The following is a 24,996-nucleotide window of genomic DNA, read 5'->3' as shown; positions in this document are numbered from 1 at the left end:
CCGGGCAAGTGTGCTCACGGCCCCCTAGTGTGTGTGTTCACTAGTGTGTATGTGGTGTTTCACTTCACGGATGGGTTAAATGCGGAGGTGGAATTTCCCCAGTTGTGGGATCAAAAAAAGTATCACTTAATCACTTAATCACTTAAATACAGGTTGATATCTTCTGAGTCAATTTGAAGAATGAAGTTTGCTTCCACGTGTCTCCTAGATGTCCCCAGTAATCTCACTGGGTTGTTGCATTCTATTACCAACACAATTGCAAAAAACAGAATTCCATTTTTTATAGGCTACAGATGTCGCCTTCAAAAAAATAAATAAATAAACACTTCTGTGACCACATTTTCATTTCTTTCAATTGATCTGTATTTGTGAAAAATGAATTCTGACAAACTCTGTAGTGATTCCTTTATTATAAAACAGGGGCTTTACAAAAACACACCTTCACAAATCATAACCATCAGGCCTCAGATCAAATATTTCACCACTTCACAGATGCTGGAACAGCCAGTGACACTGCATTTGCTAATTTCAGCAAGAGTTGCTAGTGCAATTTGGTTTTGAAATGAATGGGACTGCACAGTTTATTCAGAAAGACTAACCTATGCCATATATAGAGAGTTATACAACTTACAGCTTGAGTTAAACCCTTGATTATAAAAGTTTAGACATTGTTCCTTTAGGCTGTGCTTAGCTTGGCTTGGTAAAAAGTGTGTGTGTGGTTGGTTAGTGTAGTGGGTAACACCTCTGCTTTCTCCGCTGTAGACTGGGGTTCAATCCCCACCTGGGTAAAACACCCTACACTACACCAATAAGAGTCCTTGGGCAAGACTCCTAACACCACCTTCGCCTACCTGTGTAAAATGATCAAACTGTAAGTCGCTCTGGATAAGAGCGTCAGCCAAATGCTGTAAATGTAAAAAGCTAGCTTGGTACTGACTGACAGACAGTATTGCAGTCCTACTGCATACAGAGCCAGCACAGTGTTTATATCTGTTTTGGGTCTAATGGAAAACATAAGCTTTTATACTAGGTCATAAGAAATAGGACAGATATTTAAGTATGTTTAATGGCATTTTCTGGGTTTCCTTCCATTTTTATTCCAGTCAGTGGATGTAAGGTCATCTTATGTATTGGTTTCCTTTAAACACTTCAAATAGATATTTGACCTTTGGCCTATCTCTAACCTAATGGCTTGTTCCCTCTCATGCCCAGTGACCCTCACATCCTTCACAAGAGCTTCTTAGTCGCTGTCGTCGTCAGACCAGCCAAAGGGGTTCATGGTGATGGCCATATTGACTTTGCGGCCCTCGCGCACACTGCAGGACTTGGAGGAGTTCTGCTTGGCCTGCATATTCACCTGCATGCCTGACTGTCGCATTGTGCCGCTACCAGGCACGCCCACATCCATGTCAAACACACCTCCAAAGCCACGCATGATTGCCTGCAGGCTGGCCCCGCCCAGATCACCATTACTACAGGAGGAGGAGATGTGACAGCTCAACTCAGAGCTGTTGGTCTCCTCAGAGCGAGACTCATAGAAAGACTCAGCGCTCAGGGTGGCAGCCAGAGGGGAGATATGGGAGAAGAACTGAGAAAGAGAGCAAGATAGTTTGCATGAGGATATCAAAAAAAGGTTTAAATCAGAAAATATTCTTAGAAATAAAGGTGCCAAAAAAGGATTCCCTGCACAATGCCAAAGAAAAACTACTTTTGGTTCCCTAAATAACCTTTCAATGGGTTACTCATTAGAGAACCAGTTTTGGGATGTGTGAGTGTAGCATCTTAAAATTATGTGAAGTTCTTTAAGCATTTAGGATTTCTTCACACTCAAGTCATTTTCAAACATTGTTCTAAAAGGCATGGCTCAAAGGAAAAGTACAGGTCAGAAAAAGTGAAGTTTTAGATAATAAGGTTTCTGACTCCCCCTAGTGGTTCCAAGTTATATTTACATCCCTACTCTGTAGTCTGTCATGTCAAAGATTCCCAAGAAACAACTCAAGTAAAAAAATCTGTTTTTTCAACCGTGTAAAATTTCAGTACTGAGCTCCAAATAGATTTTCAGTCTCTAAATCACATCTACACTTCTACATTGAACTGAATGGCTTACAGAATGATTTGAGTCTAATTTTAACTGTACTTTGAAATAACATTTAGCAATATTTGAAATAAATACATTTTTTGTCAGTGTAATCCCACAAATGTATTAGAGGAATATTTATATTGTGTGAGGTTTTTCCTTATTGAAATGAAATCTTTCAGCCATGTCTTTCAGTTTTCAAAATGAGTTTTGCAGAAATGTATTTTTATGTATTAGACACATTTGTATCAAACGTATAAAGCAGTGGTATCCATCCTTATCCACAAGTTATGCAGGTTTCATTTCAAAAGTTTGATCAATGATTTGATGATCACTTAATTAAACAAGTGGAATCAGATAAAACTGATTACACCTCTCCTGTAATGTATTAATGAGAATAACCCAATTGCCCTTTTCATTGATAAAAAGCTTGATTGTGGACACAGACTAATGCTGATAAGACACTAAAATCTCAAAGAACACAGGTATAAAGTAAAGTAAAACTTTAAAATTTGAAATTCTTACAGGAGTGCATGATCTGGATCTCTCCATGAGTCTGTTCTCCCACTCTCTCAATCTCCTCTCTCTTTCCTCCAGCTCTTGTTCCTTGCAGGTCAGCTCTTTCTCCAACCTCTTCAGCCGCTCCAGAGTCGCATCAATCTCACACCTTGGAAAGAGAAAAGCAGAGAAGGAGAAAGAAGAAGAAAAAAATTACATATGCTAAAAATCACTGTAGTGCATTGTTCTTCCGTACTGCAATGTGTTGCAGAGCGGAAAATGGATGTTTGAGGTAGCTACACGTTTTGCTTGATGATGAGTGGGCTGGTGGGATTGGAAGGTGACCATATTATTGACCATATCATAGTAACCATATTATTGGTTACTATTATTTTCTCCACCCACTGGTGGGTAGGGTGGCATTTTTTGCTAAAAGCAGTCAAAACTGTCTTTTTAATCATATGATATTTATTTATATTATATGATCATTATGCTTAACATGACCAGGGGCACAAACTAAGAAGGTAAAAAAGCCTGAGTCAATTTTGACTTCAGGTTAACTTTAAATAGCAGTGTTTGCACCTTACTGCACATTACCTCACCACACCAGCAGGGGTCATTCTGTGCCATGCTGTAAGAGGGCCATGGCTGCTCAGACACAAAGCCCTTAGTGCAGCTATTTATAAACAGGTATGTGATGCAGGGCCAGAAACCCCCTCCTCGTGTGTTTTACCCCTGAATCCTTGTCTGCTCCTGCCAAGCTCACTCTCCACACACACTCTCCAAACTTCCCTCCTGCTGCTAGAATTAGTTTCTCTGCCACTTACTGACAGGCACTCTCAGAATTTCTCGCCCTCTGTCTCTGTCTCTCTGACTCATGCACACACTTTCTCTTTCCTTCTCTGTCTCTCTGGCCCTCTCCCTGAGACCCTCTTTTTCCAACCTCTCTCAGTTCTTTTCTCAAGAGAACTCTCTTTCCACTGGTGCAGATCTGTTTGAGCGGAGCACTCTTGATGTTAGTCTCTTGCCATTTTGGCTTTATTAGCTCCTGGGAATCCAGAACACACTCCCACAACAAACCCTTGACTATTTTTGCCCCTGATCCCATCTCACATATACATCTGTTCCAGCTGCCTTTCTTTCCTTTAACCTCTCATGTTCTGCTCAACCCTCCCTCTTCCCTGCCTTTATTTAGACTTCAACCAGGATTAGGAATTATAAAAACAGACATTCTGCCTTTCTCATTACAGCCGTGTGCGTTGTACAACTTTCTGATATTAACATTACAATGTATGTGTGTGTGTGTGTGCTGGGATGTGTGTGTGTGTGTATGTGTGTGGATGGAAAGAAGATTTTTCATCTGTAGTTCATCATATTTATTGTCTATATTGTGTTTATATTGTCTTCAAAATAAAAGCTGTATTAATTGTCATTCTTGCACGCAAAATAACATTACAGAGGTGGGCAAGGGGCCTCCAAATGTTATGAAACAGAATTGTGTGTGTGCTAAAGGACATACCTCCACTCTGCTTTGTTGTGTAGGAAGGAATTGCACTGATCAGGAAGCTTACTGTCATTACACATTGACTCCAGAGTAGCCAGGATCTGTTTAAACACAGGCCTCTCCTGAGAACAAAAGAAAAACATTTTTACTGCAAATGTCCTTTATATTCATTACTGAAATGTTACTGACAGTTATGGTGACACTGCTTTTCTCTCCCCCAGCACTGGGTTTGGGTGCTTCTGCACACTGCAAAAGAGTATTTTATATTGAGAACCAAGCATCTCTTCCTTTCTTTACTGCTGGACATGGACTAAGTCTAGTTTAAATCTAAATTACACTGTAAGCAGGTGTTCTACACGGAAAATCTTGTTCAGTCTAGGACTAGACTTAATTTTGTCTTAACTGGGGGGTGACAGGTGACATTCTGTCACATTAGTGACGATAGTGAGTATTAAACTCTTCTGTTAACCTAAAGTATTCTTGTGGAAATGAATGCTACTAGATACTGCTAGCAATGAACAGATGAGGCTACAAAGAACAGATCAGGGAAAGGGACAGACATAGTATTGTCCTTTTCATGCAGACAATATATTCTATACTAGCTTCTGTAATACATAATTGTACAGATCAACATTCAAATGAATTCTTATTAGAATATTTCCTATTTTTTTCCTAGTTTTACCTGAAAATTACATATTGGACTTACCTTGGGCTCTGCCACCCAGCATGATCTCATTAACTCTGCAAAGCTGGCAGGGCAACTGCTTGGAATGGTCGGCCTCTGAAACACACACACGTGTGCACGTGCACACACACACACACAGACACGCACACACACAAAAATCATTTGATCATCGTTACATAAAATTCCAATTATAGCCCAAGTTCAATTTCAGCACACAAACTAGTGGAAAAATCTCTCCCCCAGGACTGTTTACAGCATGGGGTTAGGGTGGGGGTGGTGGTGGTGGTGGTGCTGTGCTGTTTCTACATATTGAAGAGTGCCTGAGAGTCAAATATGCTAGGATTAATAGGATTAATAATATATTTAATATGATGGTTGAACGTGCACATCATACAGTGACACTTTGGTATGCTGAATGGGAAGTGCAGTGCAGCTCTCACATGTAACCCACTGTATTTTGCTGATTCTATAGAGGCACCGCAGAAATGTTAAACACTGGAAAGCATGGAAAAAAGCAATCCTTTGGGAAAGTAACATGAACAAAAATATCTTTCCATCCAACCTTTGACCTTTCCCATTCTCTCTTACAGTCAGTCTGTTCTACTTCTAGTTTTACTCCTTTTCAGATCTCTTTCCATGCTCTTCATCTTCCGCTCACTCTCACTCACTGGGTTTGTTTATCTAAAGTACATTTCTGGATTACATGCTGGTACTAAAGCACTCTTATGATCAAGGCCCACAGCAGGCAGAGAAGCTCACACACACACACACACACACACACACACACACACACACACACACACACACACACACAAACACTCACACACACACCCAGATACACACAACCATATAGTACACATATCATGCTCGGGCTGAGTAAAGAGCACTCATGCTACCTCACTCAATCACAGAAGTCTGAGATCAGCCCACTATAAATACCCAGCCAAAGATGCACAGGAATCTATTATCATCCTGTTCCTCTAACCAGGGAGAGGAGGCGAGGGAGAATTTCATGGACTGAACAGTTAAAGTGAGAATATAAACATAAACTAAAAAAATTCAATTCATTCAAACGCTGCCATAACAGTGAACTTCCTCTTACTAGTCATCTAACTGGAGACGCCAGAGAAAAATGATTGGGTATGTAATATTTTACCTCATTTTTTTCCACAACGAGCCAGGCCACCTGCAAGCCCTCGAATCCTTTAAAGGGCACCTCTCTGGTCAGCATTTCCCATAAAACCTGTAAGACAAAACTGTCAGCTCAAAATCTTGCTCAAAACTAAAAAAAACACTCTACAACACATATAAATGCAGTCACATCAATACCCCTTAATTCTAGTTGACATAATTCAACAGAAATTGTTTTAACATTAATGCACCAAAAGGTTAAGAGGTTTGTCTGGTTTTACTTAATGGTATTAAGTTACCATTTCACAAAGATGAAGTTTCAATATGACAATATGACAATAAACATGTGCACATAGGGCGGCACAGTGGCGTGGTGGGTAGCGCTGTTGCCTCACAGCGAGGGGGGTCTGGAATCGATTCCCCTGCTGGGTGACCAGGGTCCTCTCTGTGTGGAGTTTGCATGTTCTCCCCGTGTCTGCATGGGTTTCCTCCGGTTTCCTCCCACAGTCCAAAGACATGCAGTCAGGCCAATTGGATGTGCTAAATTGCCCCTAGGTGTGAATGTCTGTGTCTGTCTGACTGGCGACCTGTCCAGGGTGGATCCTGCCTTTTGCCCGAAGACTGCTGGGATAGGCTCCAGCACCCCGTGACCCTGACAGAGAAGCGGCTTAGAAAATGAATGGATGGATGGACATGTGCACATATGCACACAACCTAATGCTCAGACATGGGGCTTACACACATTAGGGATGGCGCAATACCACTTTTTCCTGACATGGATATCGATATTGTTGTTTAGATTATCAGCCGATATTGATCTCTTTTTCTTCACCCGCTAAGCTTTAAAATGAACCATTTTAATTGAAGCATTAAGATGAGCACTGTGAGGATGTGCTAGATTTGTTACAAGATCAGCTTCATTCTTTCCCTCTGATATCTGATGCAGCATTTTCTGCTGATAATGGCCGAAGCATTGCTTGGTATCAGATCAGTGCCATCTCTCTCTCTCTCCCTCTCTCTCTCTCTCTCTCTCTCTCTCTCTCACACACACACACACACACACACACACACACACACACACACACACACCCAGACACTCACACACACAGACACACACACAAAGCACACCGAAGTACTCACCACACCATACGAGTATGTGTCACAGTTTTCAGATACAGGCAGGCTCTGGATCACCTCTGGGGCCATCCAGGGGAACGTACCCACCAACGACATGTGTGTGGTGTGAGACAGGAACTTAGATGCCCCGAAATCACAGATCTGATGGAAAGTGAAATATATGGAAAGTTTGTAGGGTGGAAGACAGTAATATACACACAACAACGTTTGCATACTATTTGTAAATGACAGAACATATGGCCGCAACAGACAGATTTCAAAGGATTTGAACTTTGCTAAAATAATATGTACCTTCAGTACGTTGTCAGCAGCTAACACCACTAAAAACAAAAGAAATCTCTGAGTTAGTTCAGAAAGCTATGATATTTCTATCACAAACACATACCTGCATACCTAGGATATTTCCTAACAGAATATTAGTAATTAATTTCATACAACTTATTTATTACAAATAAAAGTATATTAACTTTTGAAATACAACTATGTTGCATTGCCCTCTCTCTTTTTTAAATTTGTAATTTACAAAACTGGAATAACTTGGAACATCCATCCATCCATCCATCCATCATCTTCCGCTTCTCCGGGGTTTGGGTCGCTGGGGCAGCATCCTGAGCAATGAGGCCCAGACCTCCCTTTCCCCAGCCACTTCCACTAGCTCCCTGGGAGGGATTCCAAGGCGCTCCCAGGCCAGCTGGACGATATAGTTACGCCAGCGTGTCCTGGGTCTTCCCCGGGGTCTCCTCCCCGGTGGACTTGCCTGTGACACCTCCCAAGGGAGGCGTCCAGGAGGCATCCTAACAAGATGCCCAAACCACCTCAACTGGCTCCTCTCGACGTGGAAAAGCAGCGGCTCTACTTTGAGTCCCTCCCGGATGACCGAACTTCTCACCCTATCTCTAAGGGAGAGTCCAGCCACCCTGCGGAGGAAACTCATTTCGGCCGCTTGTATTCGCGATCTCGTTCTTTCGGTCATTACCCAAAGCTCATGACCATAGGTGACGGTGGGAACGTAGATGGACCGGTAAATCGAGAGCCTTGCCTTATGGCTCAGCTCTTTCTTTACCACAACAGACCGGTAAAGAGCCCGCATCACTGCTGACCCAGCACCAATCCACCTGTCAATCTCCCGCTCCCTTGTACCATCACTTGTGAACAAGACCCCGAGATACTTGAACTCCTACACTTGAGGCAAGAGCAAGAGCCGACCCAGAGAGGGCTCTCCACCCTTTCCCGCCTGAGAACCATGGCCTCGGATTTGGAGGTACTAATCCTCATCCCGGCAGCTTCACACTCGGCTGCAAACCGATCCAGTGAAAGCTGAAGTTCATAGCCTGATGTCCCCAATAGGACCACATCATCTGCAAACAGCAGCGATGTGACCCTGAGGTCACCAAACCGGACACCCTCCATCCCCTGAATGCGCCTAGAAATTCTATCCATAAAAATTATGAATAGAATCGGTGACAAAGGGCAGCCCTGACGGAGTCCAACTCTCACTGGGAACAAGTCTGACTTACTGCCGGCCATGCGAACCAAACTCTTGCTTTGTTTGTACAGGGCCTGAATGGCTCATAGCAAAGAGCCATGTACCCCGTACTCCCGAAGCACCTCCCACAGAATACCCCGGGGAACACAGTCGAATGCCTTCTCCAAATCCACAAAGCACATGTGGACTGGTTGGGCAAACTCCCATGAACCCTCCAGAATCCTGGAGAGGGTAAAGAGTTAGTCCAGTGTTCCACGACCAGGGCGGAACCCGCACTGCTCCTCCTGAATCCGAGGTTCGACTATAAGCCGGCCTCTCTTCTCCAGTACCCCTGCATAGACCTTACCAGGGAGGCTGAGGAGTGTGATTCCCCTGTAGTTGGAACACACCCTCCGGTCCCCCTTTTTAAAAAGAGGCACCACCACCCCAGTCTGCCAATCCAGTGGCACCGTCCCCGATGTCCACGCAATGTTGAAAAGGCGTGTCAGCCAAGACAGCCCCACAACATCCAGAGCCTTGAGGAACTCAGGGCGGATCTCATCCACCCCTGGAGCCTTGCCACCAAGGAGCTTCTTAACTACCTTAGCAACTTCGGCCTCAGTAATGGACAAGCCTATTCCTGTGTCCCCAGACTCTGCCTCCTCACTGGAGAACGTGTTGGTGGGATTGAGAAGGTCCTCAAAGTATTCCTTCCACCGCCCAATGACGTCTTCAGTCGAAGTCAGCAGCACACCATCTCCACTATAGACAGTGCTAGTGGCACACCCCTTCTGAGTCGCCTGACGGTTTGCCAGAATCTTTTCGGAGCCGACTTAAAGTCACTTTCCAAGGCTTCACCGAACTCTTCCCACACCCGGGTTTTTGCCTTGGCAACGACTGAACGACTGATCGCTTGGCCTGTCGATACCTTCCAGCTGCCTCTGGTGTCCTACAGGCCAACCATGTCCAGTAGAACTCCTTCTCACCTGGGGTGTCCACCACCGGGCTCGAGGATTACCGCCCGACAGGCACCAACTACCTTGCGACCACAGCTACAGTCAGCCGCTTCAACAATGGAGGAACGGAACATGGCCCATTCTGAGTCAATGTCCCCCACCTCCCCCGATATCTGGTCAAAGTTCTGACGGAGGTGTGAGTTGCAGATCAATCTGACAGGTTCTTCTGCCAGATGTTCCCAGCAAACCCTCACTATACGTTTGGGTTTGCCTGGTCTGACCGGGATCTTCCCCCACCACCTGATCCAACTCACCACCAGGTGGTGATCAGTTGACAGCTCAGCTCCTCTCTTTACCCGAGTGTCCAAAACACATGGCCGCAAGTCCGATGACACGACTACAAAGTCAATCATTGAACTGCGGCCTAGGGTGTCCTGGTGCCATGTGCACTTATGGACATCCTTGTGTTCAAACATGGTGTTCGTTATGGACAAACTGTGGTTTGTGAAGAGGTCCAAAAACTGAACACCACTCGGGTTCAGATCAGAGAGGCCATTCCTCCCAATCACACCCCTCCAGATCTTACTGTTGTTGCCCACGTGAGCGTTGAAGTCCCCCAGTAGGACAATAGAGTCTCCAGGAGGAGCACTTTCAAGCACCCCTCCCGAGGACTCTATGAAGGCTGGGTATTCTGAACTGCTGTTCGGTGCATAAGCACAGACAACAGTCAGGACCCGTTCCCCAACCCGAAGGCGTAGGGAAGCTATCCTCTCGTCCACCGGGGAAAACCCCAACATACAGGCGCCGAGTCGAGGGGCTATGAGAAAGCCCACACCTGCCCGCCGCCTCTCACCATGGGCAACTCCAGAAAAGAATAAAGTCCAGCCCCTCTCAAGGAGATTGGACCCAGAGCCCAAGCTGTGTGTTGAGGTGAGCCCGACTATATCTAGCCGGTATCTCTCAACCTCGCGCACCAACTCAGGCTCCTTCCCCGCCAGTGAGGTAACGTTCCAAGTTCCAAAAGCCAGTTTCAGCAACCGAGGATCAGAATGCCAAGGCCCACGCCTTCGGACACTGCCCGATCCACAAAGCACCGAACCCCTACTACTGCCCCTCTCATTGGTGGTGGGTCGATGGGAGGAACTTGGAACATCTGATAGTATATATTCCTAATCAGTGGCCTGTGGATAAAAGAGCTCCCCATGAGGGCCTCACTATAACGGCTAGTGAGATGTTGATTATGAGCGGTGCTGTTACATTCAAAATGTGTGAGTATGAAACATGCTCACTGTTTAGTCAGCATGCTAACTTTATTTAGCAAAAGGCATAACATTTATTTAACTGCATTACTGCTTATGAACCATAATAGAAAAGTCTCCATAGAAAATATACAGACATAATAAAGATGTTGTTTTGAGCAATACTATAGAAGAGCCACTTATGTTTTATTTTTACATTTACTGTAATGATTTGACTATACAGACATTTTGAAAAATCATTTTAATTCCCCTTTAAAGGACATTTTTCAAATAAAATATGTTATATTAACATCCACATAATGTGAAAGTTCCAATCCATTTTTTCCCCTATAACCATACACCCAAAGTACCTTCATATAGAGTGCACACTATTACACATCTACACATATATTAACAAAAAACTTGCCATTCCGTGATTTCAGATCCCTGTGAATGACTTTCACTGGAGCTTCTGCATGTAAATAATGCATTCCTAAAAAATACAATCACATCAATTATACGAATCCCATTACATTAGAACACATTTGTCATGGTCCAGTATTCACAGGCTAAAACACTGCAGACTTTAGCATACAGCCTCATTAAACACTCACCAGCTCACCAGGTAATTAACAAGGATTTCACGAACTGAACTCATAGCGTTAGATGAGGGTAAACGCTACTACTCACAGCACTTTGCGCTGGAAGGTTTCTAGTTTGACATGCATGAATTAGAATTCAATCAGAAGTATGCACACTCATCCCTACCTTTAGCGATATCCATTGCCCACATCATTACTTGACCCATGTCCATATCTTCACTGTCTGGACTAGACAAATACTCATACAGCGACCCTCCACTGGCGTATTCTTTCATACACAGACATACACAAACGCAAAGCGTAAGATTCAGATGTAGTTCAGTGTCAAGGATCAAACATAGTCTGCACAGATGCACACATTTGATCTGTCCTCAAAACAAGCGTAGAAACGGAGAAGAGACAAATATCTTTCCAAACCAAAGAGAGAAATATTACTGGTGCTTATTTATCACTTAGAACTCCTAGTGAAGAGACAAACACTGCTTACTATAACGGTTGCCTCTCTCTTCAGGAAATTATCAACCCTTCATGAGCAGTTAGTCAGGTGTGCATAGCATAGAAAAGACAAAAATAGTAGGGGAGAACAGGGTAAGCCAGTGGGTTAGAGCCAATCCAAGTGTCTCAGCAAACATGAAAAATAAACCATGTTACAGTAATTTTAGTAGATTTAAAAAATAAGAAATGCTGTGTCAGTTCAACCTAAAGACATCATGTGAACTAGTCTTATTCAAGCAAAATCATTCATTCAAAGTAATTCTTTAGTTAACCTACTAACACATGAATTTTATTTTTTTACAGTGTAAGAACACATGTAAAACTGTAATTTATGTGAAAAAATGCCATTTTCACTTTTCAGTTCATTTATTTGAGGTTCACTCTTTGTGTGAAATTGAAGACGTGTTCTCTTACTCACATTTTCAATTTAAAAAACATTTACTCCTTACATTTTCATTTAAACCTTAAAGTACAAAGTACACATTTTAAAAACCAGCCAGCCTCACAATTAGATCCTGTGAATTTTATATTTTTTTATTAAAGCATTCAACCAAATTCATATCAATGTAAAATGAAAGTGCCAACAGCTAAGCTAATTTATCAGTACTGCCTGAGAAGACATCGCACATATTTAAATGAAGATACTTATACCTTGATGCTAAAAATAAATATTACAATTATAGAATATATTTTTTTACTTTCACTTTTCCACTAGAGTAAGACTTTAATTCAGTATTCTTTTTCACTTAAGTACACTGTCTTTGCACTTTTTTCCACTTCTGTTCTCAACATATCCGAGCACAAACTAAACCAACTTTGCTATAACCCTGAATAAGACCTGTTCAATACCTGATAAAAATGTGCTCGACGATGTGTGTGCTTAAGCAAAAATTTGGCCAATCTGGGCATTCCCCAATTGGTAAACAATGTATTCACTTGTTACACACCTGCCTGAATGTTACTGAGTAATAACATTGTTAAGTAATCACAGATAGAGCTGATTTAGATTTTTCTGACACTGTATAGCACTTTTATAAGAATGAACAAAATTACTCAGCAAAAGACAAAAGTAGCAGCTATCTAAAAGTTGGAATTTTTATTTGTATTAAATGACCAAAATTTGATGGATGATTTTGTGTAATTATCATTTTAGTGAAAGTGATCTCTTTCATGGACCACCATCACCACCCCCAAACAACCATCATGTCCAAGAATCTAGTGCTGTTTCATTATTGGACAGCTGGGCCTAAAATGGCTTTTTACAAAATATTCTATTTATAATGTAACATGATAGAAATGATTGTTTATAAAAATGGATTATATTTCATTTTTTTCTTCCTTACAAATCATTAGAGCATATATATATATATATATATATATATATATATATATATATATATATATATATATATATATGCATTAACACTTACTAATTAAATTTAAAACTTAATTATCTAATCCTAACTACCATGGACTACTAGTTAACGAATCAGTAGGTAATAGTGAACTAATGATTATGGTAGTTCATTACTAACAAAACAATAACTTATAGCGAATTGCTTGGTAACTATGGTTTCTTAGAATAACTCATCAATTACCGATCAATTCAACATTAATTGCTCAATAGCTGAGTCTGACAAGCTTCCTATTGAACTGTTAACTGATGGAGTGTATTCCAACACTTCTAACAGCAGTGAAATACACTACACAGTGTGCAGTCTCTATAACTCCATTTCTATTCATAGAAACAAGGCTGGGGACACTGACTTGTGTCCCTTATGTGTTTTTTTCTTGATTAGAAACCTTAAAACCTTATGTACATCTTCATATTTGGTAGTGTGAAGCAATTTGTACATCAGCCTACAAATGGGACAAAAATACTAAAATACTAAAATACTTCAGTATTCAGTAGACCAGTCTGCTTACCTCTCATCTTTAGAAAAAAAACACCATTCTTTTCTGCAGGAGCACATGTGCCAGTGTCTATTCTGAACAGTAGTTCAGTTGAAAAGAGGGCTCATGGACATATCTGAATGTCTATGTGTCCTGCCTTCAAATTCACTTGGTTCTACATATTACCAAGTGATTACTTATTTACTGTCTATTAGATAATGATTGAGGTGCTACTGTTCTTCATCAGGAGTTAATAATGATCAGGAATAACATAAAATGAAACAATGGTAACTTATTCTTAATGACCAAGGAGTTAATGATGATCAGGAACAGTATTATAAAGTGAAACACATGGTAACTCACTATTGATTAACTAGGAGTTAATGATAACCAGGAACTGTATTATAAACAGAAGTATATTAGCAATAAATTAGAAATAAAAACCCCTAAAGCAATGATGTACTGTAGTAGAAAAAGTAATAATGAACAAATTCTGAAAAAAGTAAAAGTAAATAAGTTGTTTATTGAGTCATTTTAATTAGGGAACAGTCCAAATGTGAAAACATCCCTGGGATAGCTATCACTGAAAATAATACACCCAAATAAAATGAAATCAAAATCACATGCTAGCTAGCTAATTTAGCTAATGTAAGTTAAGCTAATAGGCAGTAAAACATTGTGCCTCAGATATGAAACAGAAATATGTTTAACTAATGTACTATCAGAATATACTGTGATTGGTCTCAGCTCTCAGAGCTTCTCCTTCAGTAGTAATGACATGTTTTGATATCATTTTATTTGGGTGTATTATTGTCAGTGATATAGCTAGCTAACCCAGGTACGTTTTCACATTTGGATTGTTCTACTACAGTACATAATTTCTTTAGGGTTTTTCTACTACAGTACATAATTTCTTTATGTTTTTTACCTTATAATACTGTTCCTGATCATCTTTAACTCCTAGGTCATTAGTAATGAGTTACCATGTGTTTCACTTTATAATGCTGTTCCTGATCATCATTAACTCCTAATTCATTACTAATGAGTTATCATGTGTTTCACTTCATAATACTGTTCTAGATCATCAATAACCCCTAGTTCATTAATAATGAGTTACCATGTGCTTCACTTTGTAGTGTTCCTGACCATCAATAAATAAATGAATAATCTGTATGACATATCAATTAATGCAATACAGGTTTCACAATAACTTGCTAATTTTATTAGCTGCACTTTCCAAAGAGCTTGAGGTCCTCCCACTAGCTCCACGGATCCTTGCAGTTGAAAGTTCCATATTAATAATATCCACAAAGGTGATGATCCGTTGCCACCAGCACAGAGAATGTGGAGGCTGCCAACGCAAGCTAACATTTTTTTTGCAGCATAAGACCAGCCAGCCAGATACATTTTTCAACATAATTTAAATAACATTCAGAGTCGTCAATCAAAAGTAAAGTTTGTACTGTATTTCGAATGGTTTTATTAAGAATATCTGATAATGTAAAAGAAACTTTAGTCCAAAACTTATGCACATTTAAACACCCAGTACATATGTAAACTCCTTGGTCATTGATAATGAGTTATTATTGTTTCATTTTATATTGTTCCTGGTCATAATTAACTCCTAATGAAGGACAGTAACACCTCAATCACTATCTAACAAACAGTAATTACATAATCACTTGGTAATATGTAGAACCAAGTGAATTTGAAGGCAGGACACATACACATTTAGATATTTCTGTGAGCGCTCTCTTCATCTGACCCTGCCCTCAAGAGAATATTATTGTAGAGAAAGAATGGTGTTTTTTTTTTTAAAGATGAGAGGGAAGCAGACTGGTCTACTGAATACTGTAGTATTTTAGCAATTGTCCCATTTGTAGGCTGATGTTTAAACTGGTTCACAATGCCAAATATGAAGATGTACATTTAGCCTTTTTTAGGTTTCTAAATAAAAACATTTTTACTAACACTGGCCATACAACGTTGTTGTACAGTTCAACATCAGTGCAGCAGCGTAAAATTTTGGGAGTGCCTACGCCAACATAAATGATGGAACTAAGTTTTGTATAATTAGACCACAATATAGAAATATGTACACATATGCAGTTGTAACTGTCATGTGTCTTTTTTCTGAATTTATACAAACATTACTTATACATTTATACATAAACACTAGTTTATGTTTATGAACAGAGATCTACAGATGCAATATAGTAAAGGAAAACTCATTTATCTGTGTTTAAAGATTAAGAAACCCTTATTAGTCCCACATCGTGGAAATTTCACCTCCGCATTTAACTCATCTGTGAAGTGAAACACCACATATACACTAGTGAGCACACACACTAGGGGGCACTTGCCCAGAGCAGTGGGCAGCTCTATACGCAGCATCTGTGGAGCAGTTGGGGATTAAGTGCTTTGCTCAAAGACACCTCAGTCACGTACTTTCGGCTCTGAGGCTCGAAACTGTGATCTTTTGGTCACAAGGCTGGTTCCCTAACCTCCAGCCCATGACTGCTCCAAACGATGTGCCCTGACCAGGAATCGAACCCGGGCCATGGCGGTGAGAGCCAAATCCTAACCACTAGACCACCAAGGCAAGTTTTTATTAAACTTAAACTTGTTATTAAGTTACAAATAAATCTTAAACTGAAACTTTGCTTGTTTGTAAAAAGTGATTTCAGAGCCACTCAGTTTGCCTTCAGTATTTTGTGCTTATAATAATTTTAATAGACATCAGTGTCAGACTAATTAATGAAATTCTATTAAAAGATTGGTTTACCAAGAGTGACACGGGAGTATTTTCACCTAAAATGAAAATAGAGTCTTGTTACAAAAATGGTAATAGGACATTATAATTATGACTCTAATCTTTTAATACTTTTACTGTTGATACTTATATACATTTGAAGGCAAATACTTTTGTACTTTTACTCAAGTGGATGTCTAAAGGGAGGATTCTATTAATTACTTATTAATATTACTGGAGATATATTTTACCTTGGGTATCTCCACTTTAACACAAGTACATGATTTGTGTACTTTGTCCACCACTGGTGGCTAGTGCAGTATTATACAATAATATTGTGAATCAACAAACGGGTACTATCAGTACTTTTAGTACCCCTACATATTAGTGTTAGAGTGTAAGAGTCATGGAACATCAGAATGAGCTTTTGCATAGTAGTATAAGGTCATTTCCCACAACAACCAAAGCATGATGGATGGCAGTTTTGGACAGATGACTGACGTAATGTCATTTTCGTTTGTTCTCAATAGAAAATCTGTGGTCTACCTGTTTTATCAGTGTGTGCAGCTCACAACTTTAGAAAATAAGAAAAATAGAACTATGAACTGAAGGCTAGCAGAGAGCAGGCAGAACATGTGCAGCCAGAAGCAGAGCAGAAAGATAAACATAATGATTAAAAAATACACACAAAATGCTGAAACCAAGATTCCACAAATAAGTGGGGAAATCAGCTGCATAATGAACTCCCTAGTCACATTCATACTTTTGTTACCTGTGACAATGCCATAGTTTGGTGCCTCAAGAATCACTCCGTAAAACTGAATGATGTTTTTGTGGCTCAGAACACTGAGAATCTCAGCCTGAACATGAGAAAAGAAACAAATTGTATAAAGGGGACGACAATCAGGTAAACACTTGACCAACCGATTAAAGGATGCCTAATAAACCTTCGTTGAGCAATATCATGATCATTTATGCACTGGAACCAGTAACCTCTTCACAAAAGGCAACTCCAAATGAGACTACAGCAGTGACCAGAAAAGCTGAATAAGTGCAGTGGCCAGCAGGAACAGCTCAAGTTCAGTAAACAGCAGAACACAGTGATCCTCAAACATCCTGCTGAGGGAGGCTCTGGCTCTTACTGAAAGCTGTGAGCCAGCAAAAACACACTAAATTTGACACTTCCGATTTGCCTTATAGACAGAGAGGGAGAATGAGGGAGTCATGAGAAACTAGAACCGTGATTGGAAAGCATCTCATATTAGCCAGGCACTCCCTCTGTCCCTCTGGCATACTTGACAAAAAACATATTCTCTGAAAAATATATTTTATTTAACTTAGAAAATCAACAAAAAATGTCATTTGATTGGGGATTTCAAACTTTTGCACACAACTGTACATGAAATAGTTACAGACGTGCCTGATCTCTGTTTTAAAGTATTTTTTCCAATCAGCTGCTTGTTACTAAACAGTGTATATGAAAACTTGTATTAAAATCTAATATTAATAAACTAGTCAGTAAGTGGAGGCAGAAGCTTGGATTCCTTTATCGAATTAAGTCTTGTCTGTATGCAAGAAAAAGAGTCATGGAGGCAACCTTGCATTCACCAGTATCCCACACTGCTAGACTGATACTATCACCCTTACAACACTTGGGTGGAAAGGTTGGATGGTTCTCACTAACAGCACAACAGGAAACACACTGGCTTAGCTTTATTTATAAATCACTCTCCAGCTATACAGCATCTATGATCGCTATAAATAATGGTAACAGTAATTATCAGACCTGCTCTAGTGAATGGATCACACTGTTAGATAAACAGAAGTTTTAACTGACCTATCTACTAATCTACTTTTAGCTATACCACACCAGCAAGGTGGGATTCACCCCAGGAGTCTTTAAAACTCGGCTCACTGGTGTCGCTCAATCATTTAAAACTTTAAATCTCTAGCAACCCTGTGTGTGTTTTAATTGAGTTTCTTTTTCTTAAATGAATGAATTAAAATCTTTTTTACTTGATCTTAGTTCTATTACTGTTTAATTTATTCTGTTTTATTTTACTTTATTACTTCATACAATCCTTTTACTTAATTTGCCTCTTTTATGCTTGTTTATCCTTGTTTTCTCTTTTTTTAATCCTTGTTCTTCTTAATTCATTCATAATTGTCCTCTGAATTTCTTTTTCCGATTTGCTTGGTTGGTTAAGTGGTTCTGTTTAGACTTTTCAGTTTAAACTGATTCAATTATATTTTGATTTCTTTTCAATCCCTTTGCATTGAAAATGAGGGTCAACCTCAATGCATTTATGAGAGATGGTTGACTGATTGAAATTCACTGGCTGTTGTTGTTGTTTTTTTTTTGTTTTTGTTTTTTTAATAGACCCTCTATAACATAGTTCTAATCTGTATTTGTTATGGTTCAACATTCTAGAATGCCCATGATGCCCAGAAATGTGTATTTATGAGAAGAGCTTATCTTAGGACGGGCCACAACAACTGAAGAGGAACTCAAACTTAAACACCAAAATGAAACAAAGAACTGCAGTTAATTTGCGCAGGTTCATATTTATCTCACCTCTTTATCAATCTTCAGCAGCTTTTTGACAGCCACCTCTTTGTCCTGTGAGATCCAGCGTGCCCGATACACACTCCCGAAGCTCCCGCCACCACAGTTCTCATAAAAGTGGACATCATCGAAACGTATCTGCACGAAACTTGCACTGAGGGACGACATCTCATACTGACATATACTCCCCACCACAAAATGCCACAATCTGCAGAAGGAGGGAAGGAGGTGAAAAACAAGTATATATATATATAAAATATATAAAATATAATGTGACGGCAGTGATTCAGTGCCATTATTTTGCATCAGCTCGAATAACCACAGGAAACCATTTCAGTCTTCAATGAATGGGGATTTGCTTTGACACTAGTGGCACATGTGACCCTGTACAAAGAAGAGCCGTGTGAAATACCTGGCCTCCGTGTGTGATTTACAGCATGTTTTGACTGTCTGTCTGCCTCCAGGACCACTTGACCCATTGCTGTTACTGCCTCTGCCTTATGCATCACCTTTACAACATAAAGCTGCATGTACTCTATATCATGTATGGTCATGCATTACTGTGATACTGGCCTTTTAAATAACAGCTGTTATTTGGTAACTGGCTGCAAAATAAAATTGCAAAATAATGATTGAAATAATTGATGAACACTCAGTGCTACTAAAGCAAAGGAAAACATTCAGATACAACTCTTAGAACAAACATCCAGTGAGAACAGCAGTTGCAGTGAATTTGTCAGAATTATTAGAATTTGAGATGCTGAAAAGCCTCAAGTACTGAGGACCATATAATTCAGATGTACATTGTCCTGATCATCAGTAAATAAAATGACAAAACCATGATGAGAGTTAACCTTAACAGTAGCTCATCTGAAGAGGCAGCTTCAGTCACTCAACCTTCCTTATTAGACTAGAACAGCGGTGTCCAAGCTTACCCGTAAAAGGTCCGCATGGCTGCAAGTGTTTCCCAAAATTAATTTTCTCCAAGTGGTTGTGGCTGAGAGTCTATTTTGGCCAAATATCAAAAGTTTTATATTTTCCTGTAAGTTTGTCCATAAAGTGCTAAACTCAAGGCTGCAAACGTTATAATACAGAAAAAGATTCATCCAATTTAAAAATGACTTATTTCACTTGTAAATCATTACATAAAGCTTAATACGTAATTTAAAAGTGCTCAATATGACCTCCTCCAGCTGTACGGACAACATCAATGCCATAGTCAAATTCATCAAATACTCAATTGAGCATGTTGTTTGTCACTGTACTTATGGCTCTTTCAATGAGATTTTGGAGATCATCCAGTGTAGTGGAACCAACGAAGAATGCCCTGAGCTGTTGGAGATTTACTGCCAACAAAAACCACATTGCAGAGTTATGACGGTTTCCCTCTTTTTGAAGTGAAGAACGCAGAACGATTCCTGCTCAGGTCGCCGTCTCCTCACAGACTGAAGGGAGCCACCTTCCGATAACAGTCAAAAACCACCTCTTTCAATTGGTATGTGATTGGTTCCTAGGCACCTCACAGTTGTAGAAATATTTCGCTTTGATGCTTTAATGTTTCAAAAACATCATCTCTATTCACCCTCTATCTGAAATGCTCTGTTAGAGCTCCTGTTTCTTCAAATCTTCCCCCTGAAAGCCTAGTGTGCTGATCAGTCAATTACACCTTCCACCCCTGTCTTGCAGTCTGCATCAGGCAAACACTGGTGTAGCTATTTTTCCTATGGCATTGGTTCTGTCAAATCATTTTGAGCCAGAGTCCAATCTTGAAGGTCAGTTCTGCATCTTCCCCACGTGGCTCCAAAACTGTGTTGTGCCAAGTTTGCCGGTAGGTGGACAATAATGACTGTGTTATGCATTGTATTGCGTTGTGTTGCCTTATTTTATAACAAAGGAAAATGGCTTAAAGTCCAACAAGACATTTCTAGCAGTTGAGAAAAAGTGTTTTTTTTGTGAGAGAGTTACTTCTTCTGGTACGTTCTTTGAGCTTTGTTACTTCGCAGACCATTTACATACACACAAAGCTATACAACACAATAAAGGCAAAAGCATAACAGATAACAGTTAAATATTAATGTAATTAGATGTCTTATCCTAAGCTAAAATCTAACCTTGCCCTAACCTTACCTGAGGCCTAACTTTAACAAGAATCTACCCTAATCTCTACAATAGAGGTGGGCAATATGACAATATTTTTATCTTACTCATGATTGATTATGTCACATTACACTTGTCATATTAAGCATGTTGTGGGTATTCTCAGTACTTAAAGAACACTGACTAACTGAATATTTCATTACAAGGTGAGCATAATGGCCTATTTGGACTAAAGTGCAGTTTGAAACACTGAATAAAAATGATCAAAAATCATTGTAGCTGTAGGGTTTATTATGGCCTATTTTATATGTGGCACTACAGGTTAGGGTTAGGGTTACCTACCTACCCCTAGCAGACAATATCCAAAAACATGCAAAAATGTTCTAGGTTTAAACATCAAGGACAGGGCTTTCTTGCAAAGCTCATTTCAAGTGAGGACCAATAAAACAGACCTTAAAAGGGAATTTCATTAGTTTATTTTATTTTTTTTTCAAAACTTCTGTATAATTTAAGCATTTAGAAACAAACATCATTCAGAGTGGTATGATGTGAGACACTCTGTTCTGAAGAAACCTGCCTAATCAAATTCACTCACAGTGTCAGTGGTAGGAACCAGACGTCTAATTAATTTATTGCCTCTAAAAGCAGACAGTTACACTAAATGGTCACAAATCTGTTGCCTGATGCCTGAAATATAGTTATAGGTTTTTGGCCTAAAATGTGTTTTTATGAATTCAATTCATGGCAGAGAAATACAACCCCATTTCCAGAAAATGTTGGGACTATGTGCAAAATGTGAATAAAAACAAAATGCAATGATGTGCAAATTATTAAAACCCTATATTTTTATTTGAAAATAGAACAAACACAACATATCAAATATTGAAACACAGAAATAGTAAGGTTGTTTGAAAAATATATGCCCATTTTGAATTTGATGCCAACAACACATTCAATAAAAGTTGGGATGGGAGCAGCAAAAGGCTGGTAAAATTGTATAATCCTAAAAAAGATTCTTGGTGGTTGATTGGCAACAAGCCAATAACAGAGGGTATGAAAAGCATCCCAAAGAGTCTGAGCCTTTCAGAAGTAAAGATGAGGAGGGGTTCACCACTCTGAAAGACTGCACAATCAAATAGTCCAACAATTGAAGAACATTTCTCAACATAAAATAGCAAAGAATTTTTGCTTTTTTTATAATTTGTAGTACATTATAATATTAAAAGATTCAGAGAATCTGGAAAAATTTCTCTATGCAAGGGACAAGGCCAAAAACTATTATTTGCTGGCCGTGATCTTTAGGCCCCCAGGTGGCACTGTAATAAAACAGACATGATTTTGTAGTAAAATCATTAGATGGGCTCAGAAAAACTTCTGAAAATCACTCTCAGTGAAAACAGTTCATCCACAAATGCAAGTTAAAACTTTAAAACACAAAGAAGAAACCATATATAAACATGATCCAGAAATGCTGCCCCTTCTCTGGGTCTGAGCTCATTTAAAATGGACTGAGGGGAAGTCTTGGACACTGTGTCCTCTGAGCTAATGACCACTCAGCTTGTTATCAGCGCACAGTTCAAAATTCAGCATTCATGATATAGAGGTCCATTAGTAGTGCACATGGCATGGGTGACTTGCATATCTTTGAAGGCACCATTAATGCTGAATGATATATACATGTTTTGACAACATATTGTCATCCAGACACTGTCGTTTTCAGGGAAGGCTTTGCTTATTTCAGCAAGACGATGTCAAACTATATTCATCGTAAAATCCTACATTAAATAAGAACTGGAAAACATTTCAGTTCCAAAAGTACAACAGTTGGTCTCCTCAGTTCCCAAATGCTTACAGAGGGTTGCTAAAAGAAGAGGTGATGAAACACAGGGGTGAACATGCATCCTTCCCAACTTGTTTGGAATATGTTGTTGGCATCAATCAATATTTAAAAAAAAAAACAGTAACATTTCTCAATTTAAACATCTGTTTTTGTAGTATTCTCCTTTAAAAATATGGTTTACATAATTTGTATATTGTTGCATTCTATTTTTATTTACATTCTGCTCAGTGTCCCATTTTTTCTTTTTTAAATGAGCGCAAAATAGCCCAAAGTAAACTTAGTTCCTTAGGTTTACCACTATTTTAAGACTATCGAAGCTAGATAGAAAAATTCTAAGACTGTTTACTCTAAAGACACGGGCCGTTCTGTACAGTAAATAAAAGGGCGCAGTCGCAGGCTAGAGGTTAGGGAACCAGCCAGTTCAATCCCCTTGGCTGACAGTCCATGACTGAAGTGCCCTTGAGCAAGACACCTAACCCCCAATTACTCCCCTGGCATCATGGATAGGGCTGCCCACCGCTCCGGGAAAGTGTGCTCACTGCCCCTTGGTGAGTGTGTTCACTAGCGTGCATGTATGTGGGTGTTTTACTGCACAGATGGGTTAAATGCAGAGGTCTAACTTCACAGTGACATAGGAACCAGGAGTCGGAACGTCTATCTCCACCGCTGTAAATTTCAGATCAGACCACTCTGAACTGCTATGTTTATATCTCATGATATCTCTGAATTATACAGATATTTTGGAAAAAACAGTTGAACTTCCCCGTTTACCCCACACTTCCCATCTGGACATTTGTAGAAATAGGAGGGTATGAACACCCAAAGACCCCCACTCACACAGGCCTATCTTTTAACACATCAAGTTCTCATCCACTAAAAACAACAAATGATCAGTGAGGCTGCTGGCACGGTGACATCAGAGCAAAACAGAGTGCACTGTGTCACACGTTCAGATATTCCTGAGCAGACGCAGCTCCTGCAGGCCAGCTCAGCTCCCCAGTGCACTCATTTTCTCAAGGACAAAAACATTCAAAGTAACTCAGCACACGAACAGCGCATATGGCATAATAAAGATGCAGCCAACACATTTTCTGGAACATTCTTGCCCTCCTCATCACCTTCCAGTTTCCAGCAGATCCGCTGGGATTAATTCGAGCATTCACCCGCAGGTTAGATGAGATTAAACTCCAACGTGCCTCGTCTCTTAACCCACTCCATGACATCCAAGACATCTCGAGGTTTTATTACACATATGCGGTGACCACTAGTTTATTAAAGTTAATTAAACCACTTGGTTCAATGTCTGTATGGTAAACTAAGCCGACAAAATAATGTCTCCATACCTGTTCTTCGTGTTTTCCCTTCTCTCCTGTAGTAACGGTTGGTCTCCGGACAACCCGCGTCATAAAATAACGCGGAGCCTTATTGTCTCGTGTTACTGCACTTCCATAACAGGACACGCGACTGGAGCCCGGTGCGCCATAAAACTCAAAGGCCGACAGCGCCGCACCACGGCCACATATGGAACTGGGGCACTAAGGGGAGTTGCATTCCCAAAAGCTCATTAAATCAAAGCAGGGATGACATACTTCATTGTGCGTTTTGACTATGGCTAAGTAGCATTATAGAAGATCTAAGTTTACTGAAGCACTATTAAAAGTGAAAACTTGTCCTCTTGCTTAATTACATGTGCAACAGGAAAAAATACTTTAGCATTTTTACTTGGATCTTCAGTGCTCGACTGCCTGCACTGCGTATTTTTATATGTCGATTGACGTTCACTAAACTACATCCTCGGCCTACAATTTTAATTGAGTACGATTCTAACAGTATTCATACCTTCACTTAAGTTTCTCCCCTGAATCAATTACTGAACTGACCTCAGGGGCCCTCAGACCGCAAGGTTCTAGGAAGCTCAAAGACAAGGGCCGTGGTGCTGCAGATGTAAAAATGAGATGAATGAACAGCTGTTATATGTAATGACCAATGACTAATGATCATGCAATGTGTTTAAAATAACACCACCACCCCATTACGTTCCTGGACGCCCACTATGTTTT

General features: G+C 40.0%; 1 protein-coding gene across 1 annotated transcript; it reads right to left on the bottom strand.

Moving 5' to 3' along the window:
• Nucleotides 1-388: 388 nt before the first annotated feature.
• LOC108436423 (mitogen-activated protein kinase kinase kinase 20) lies at nt 389-24,411 on the bottom strand. Its single transcript, XM_017712897.2, has 12 exons — nt 24,280-24,411; nt 19,009-19,207; nt 17,206-17,293; nt 11,460-11,561; nt 11,119-11,184; nt 7,324-7,352; nt 7,036-7,173; nt 5,921-6,007; nt 4,786-4,860; nt 4,095-4,201; nt 2,603-2,744; nt 389-1,588 (listed from the first exon to the last, which is right to left on the bottom strand). Exons 2-12 carry the CDS (start codon nt 19,165-19,167, stop codon nt 1,241-1,243), a joined length of 1,341 nt encoding a protein of 446 aa, XP_017568386.1. The 5' UTR covers nt 19,168-19,207; nt 24,280-24,411; the 3' UTR covers nt 389-1,240.
• Between the last annotated feature and the right edge of the window lie 585 nt (nt 24,412-24,996).

The sequence above is a fragment of the Pygocentrus nattereri genome, chromosome 30, assembly GCF_015220715.1.
Source record: "Pygocentrus nattereri isolate fPygNat1 chromosome 30, fPygNat1.pri, whole genome shotgun sequence".
Taxonomy (NCBI): Eukaryota; Metazoa; Chordata; class Actinopteri; order Characiformes; family Serrasalmidae; genus Pygocentrus; species Pygocentrus nattereri.
The sequence above is the reverse complement of the archived record's forward strand: the minus strand, read 5'-3'. Positions and strand labels throughout refer to the sequence as shown.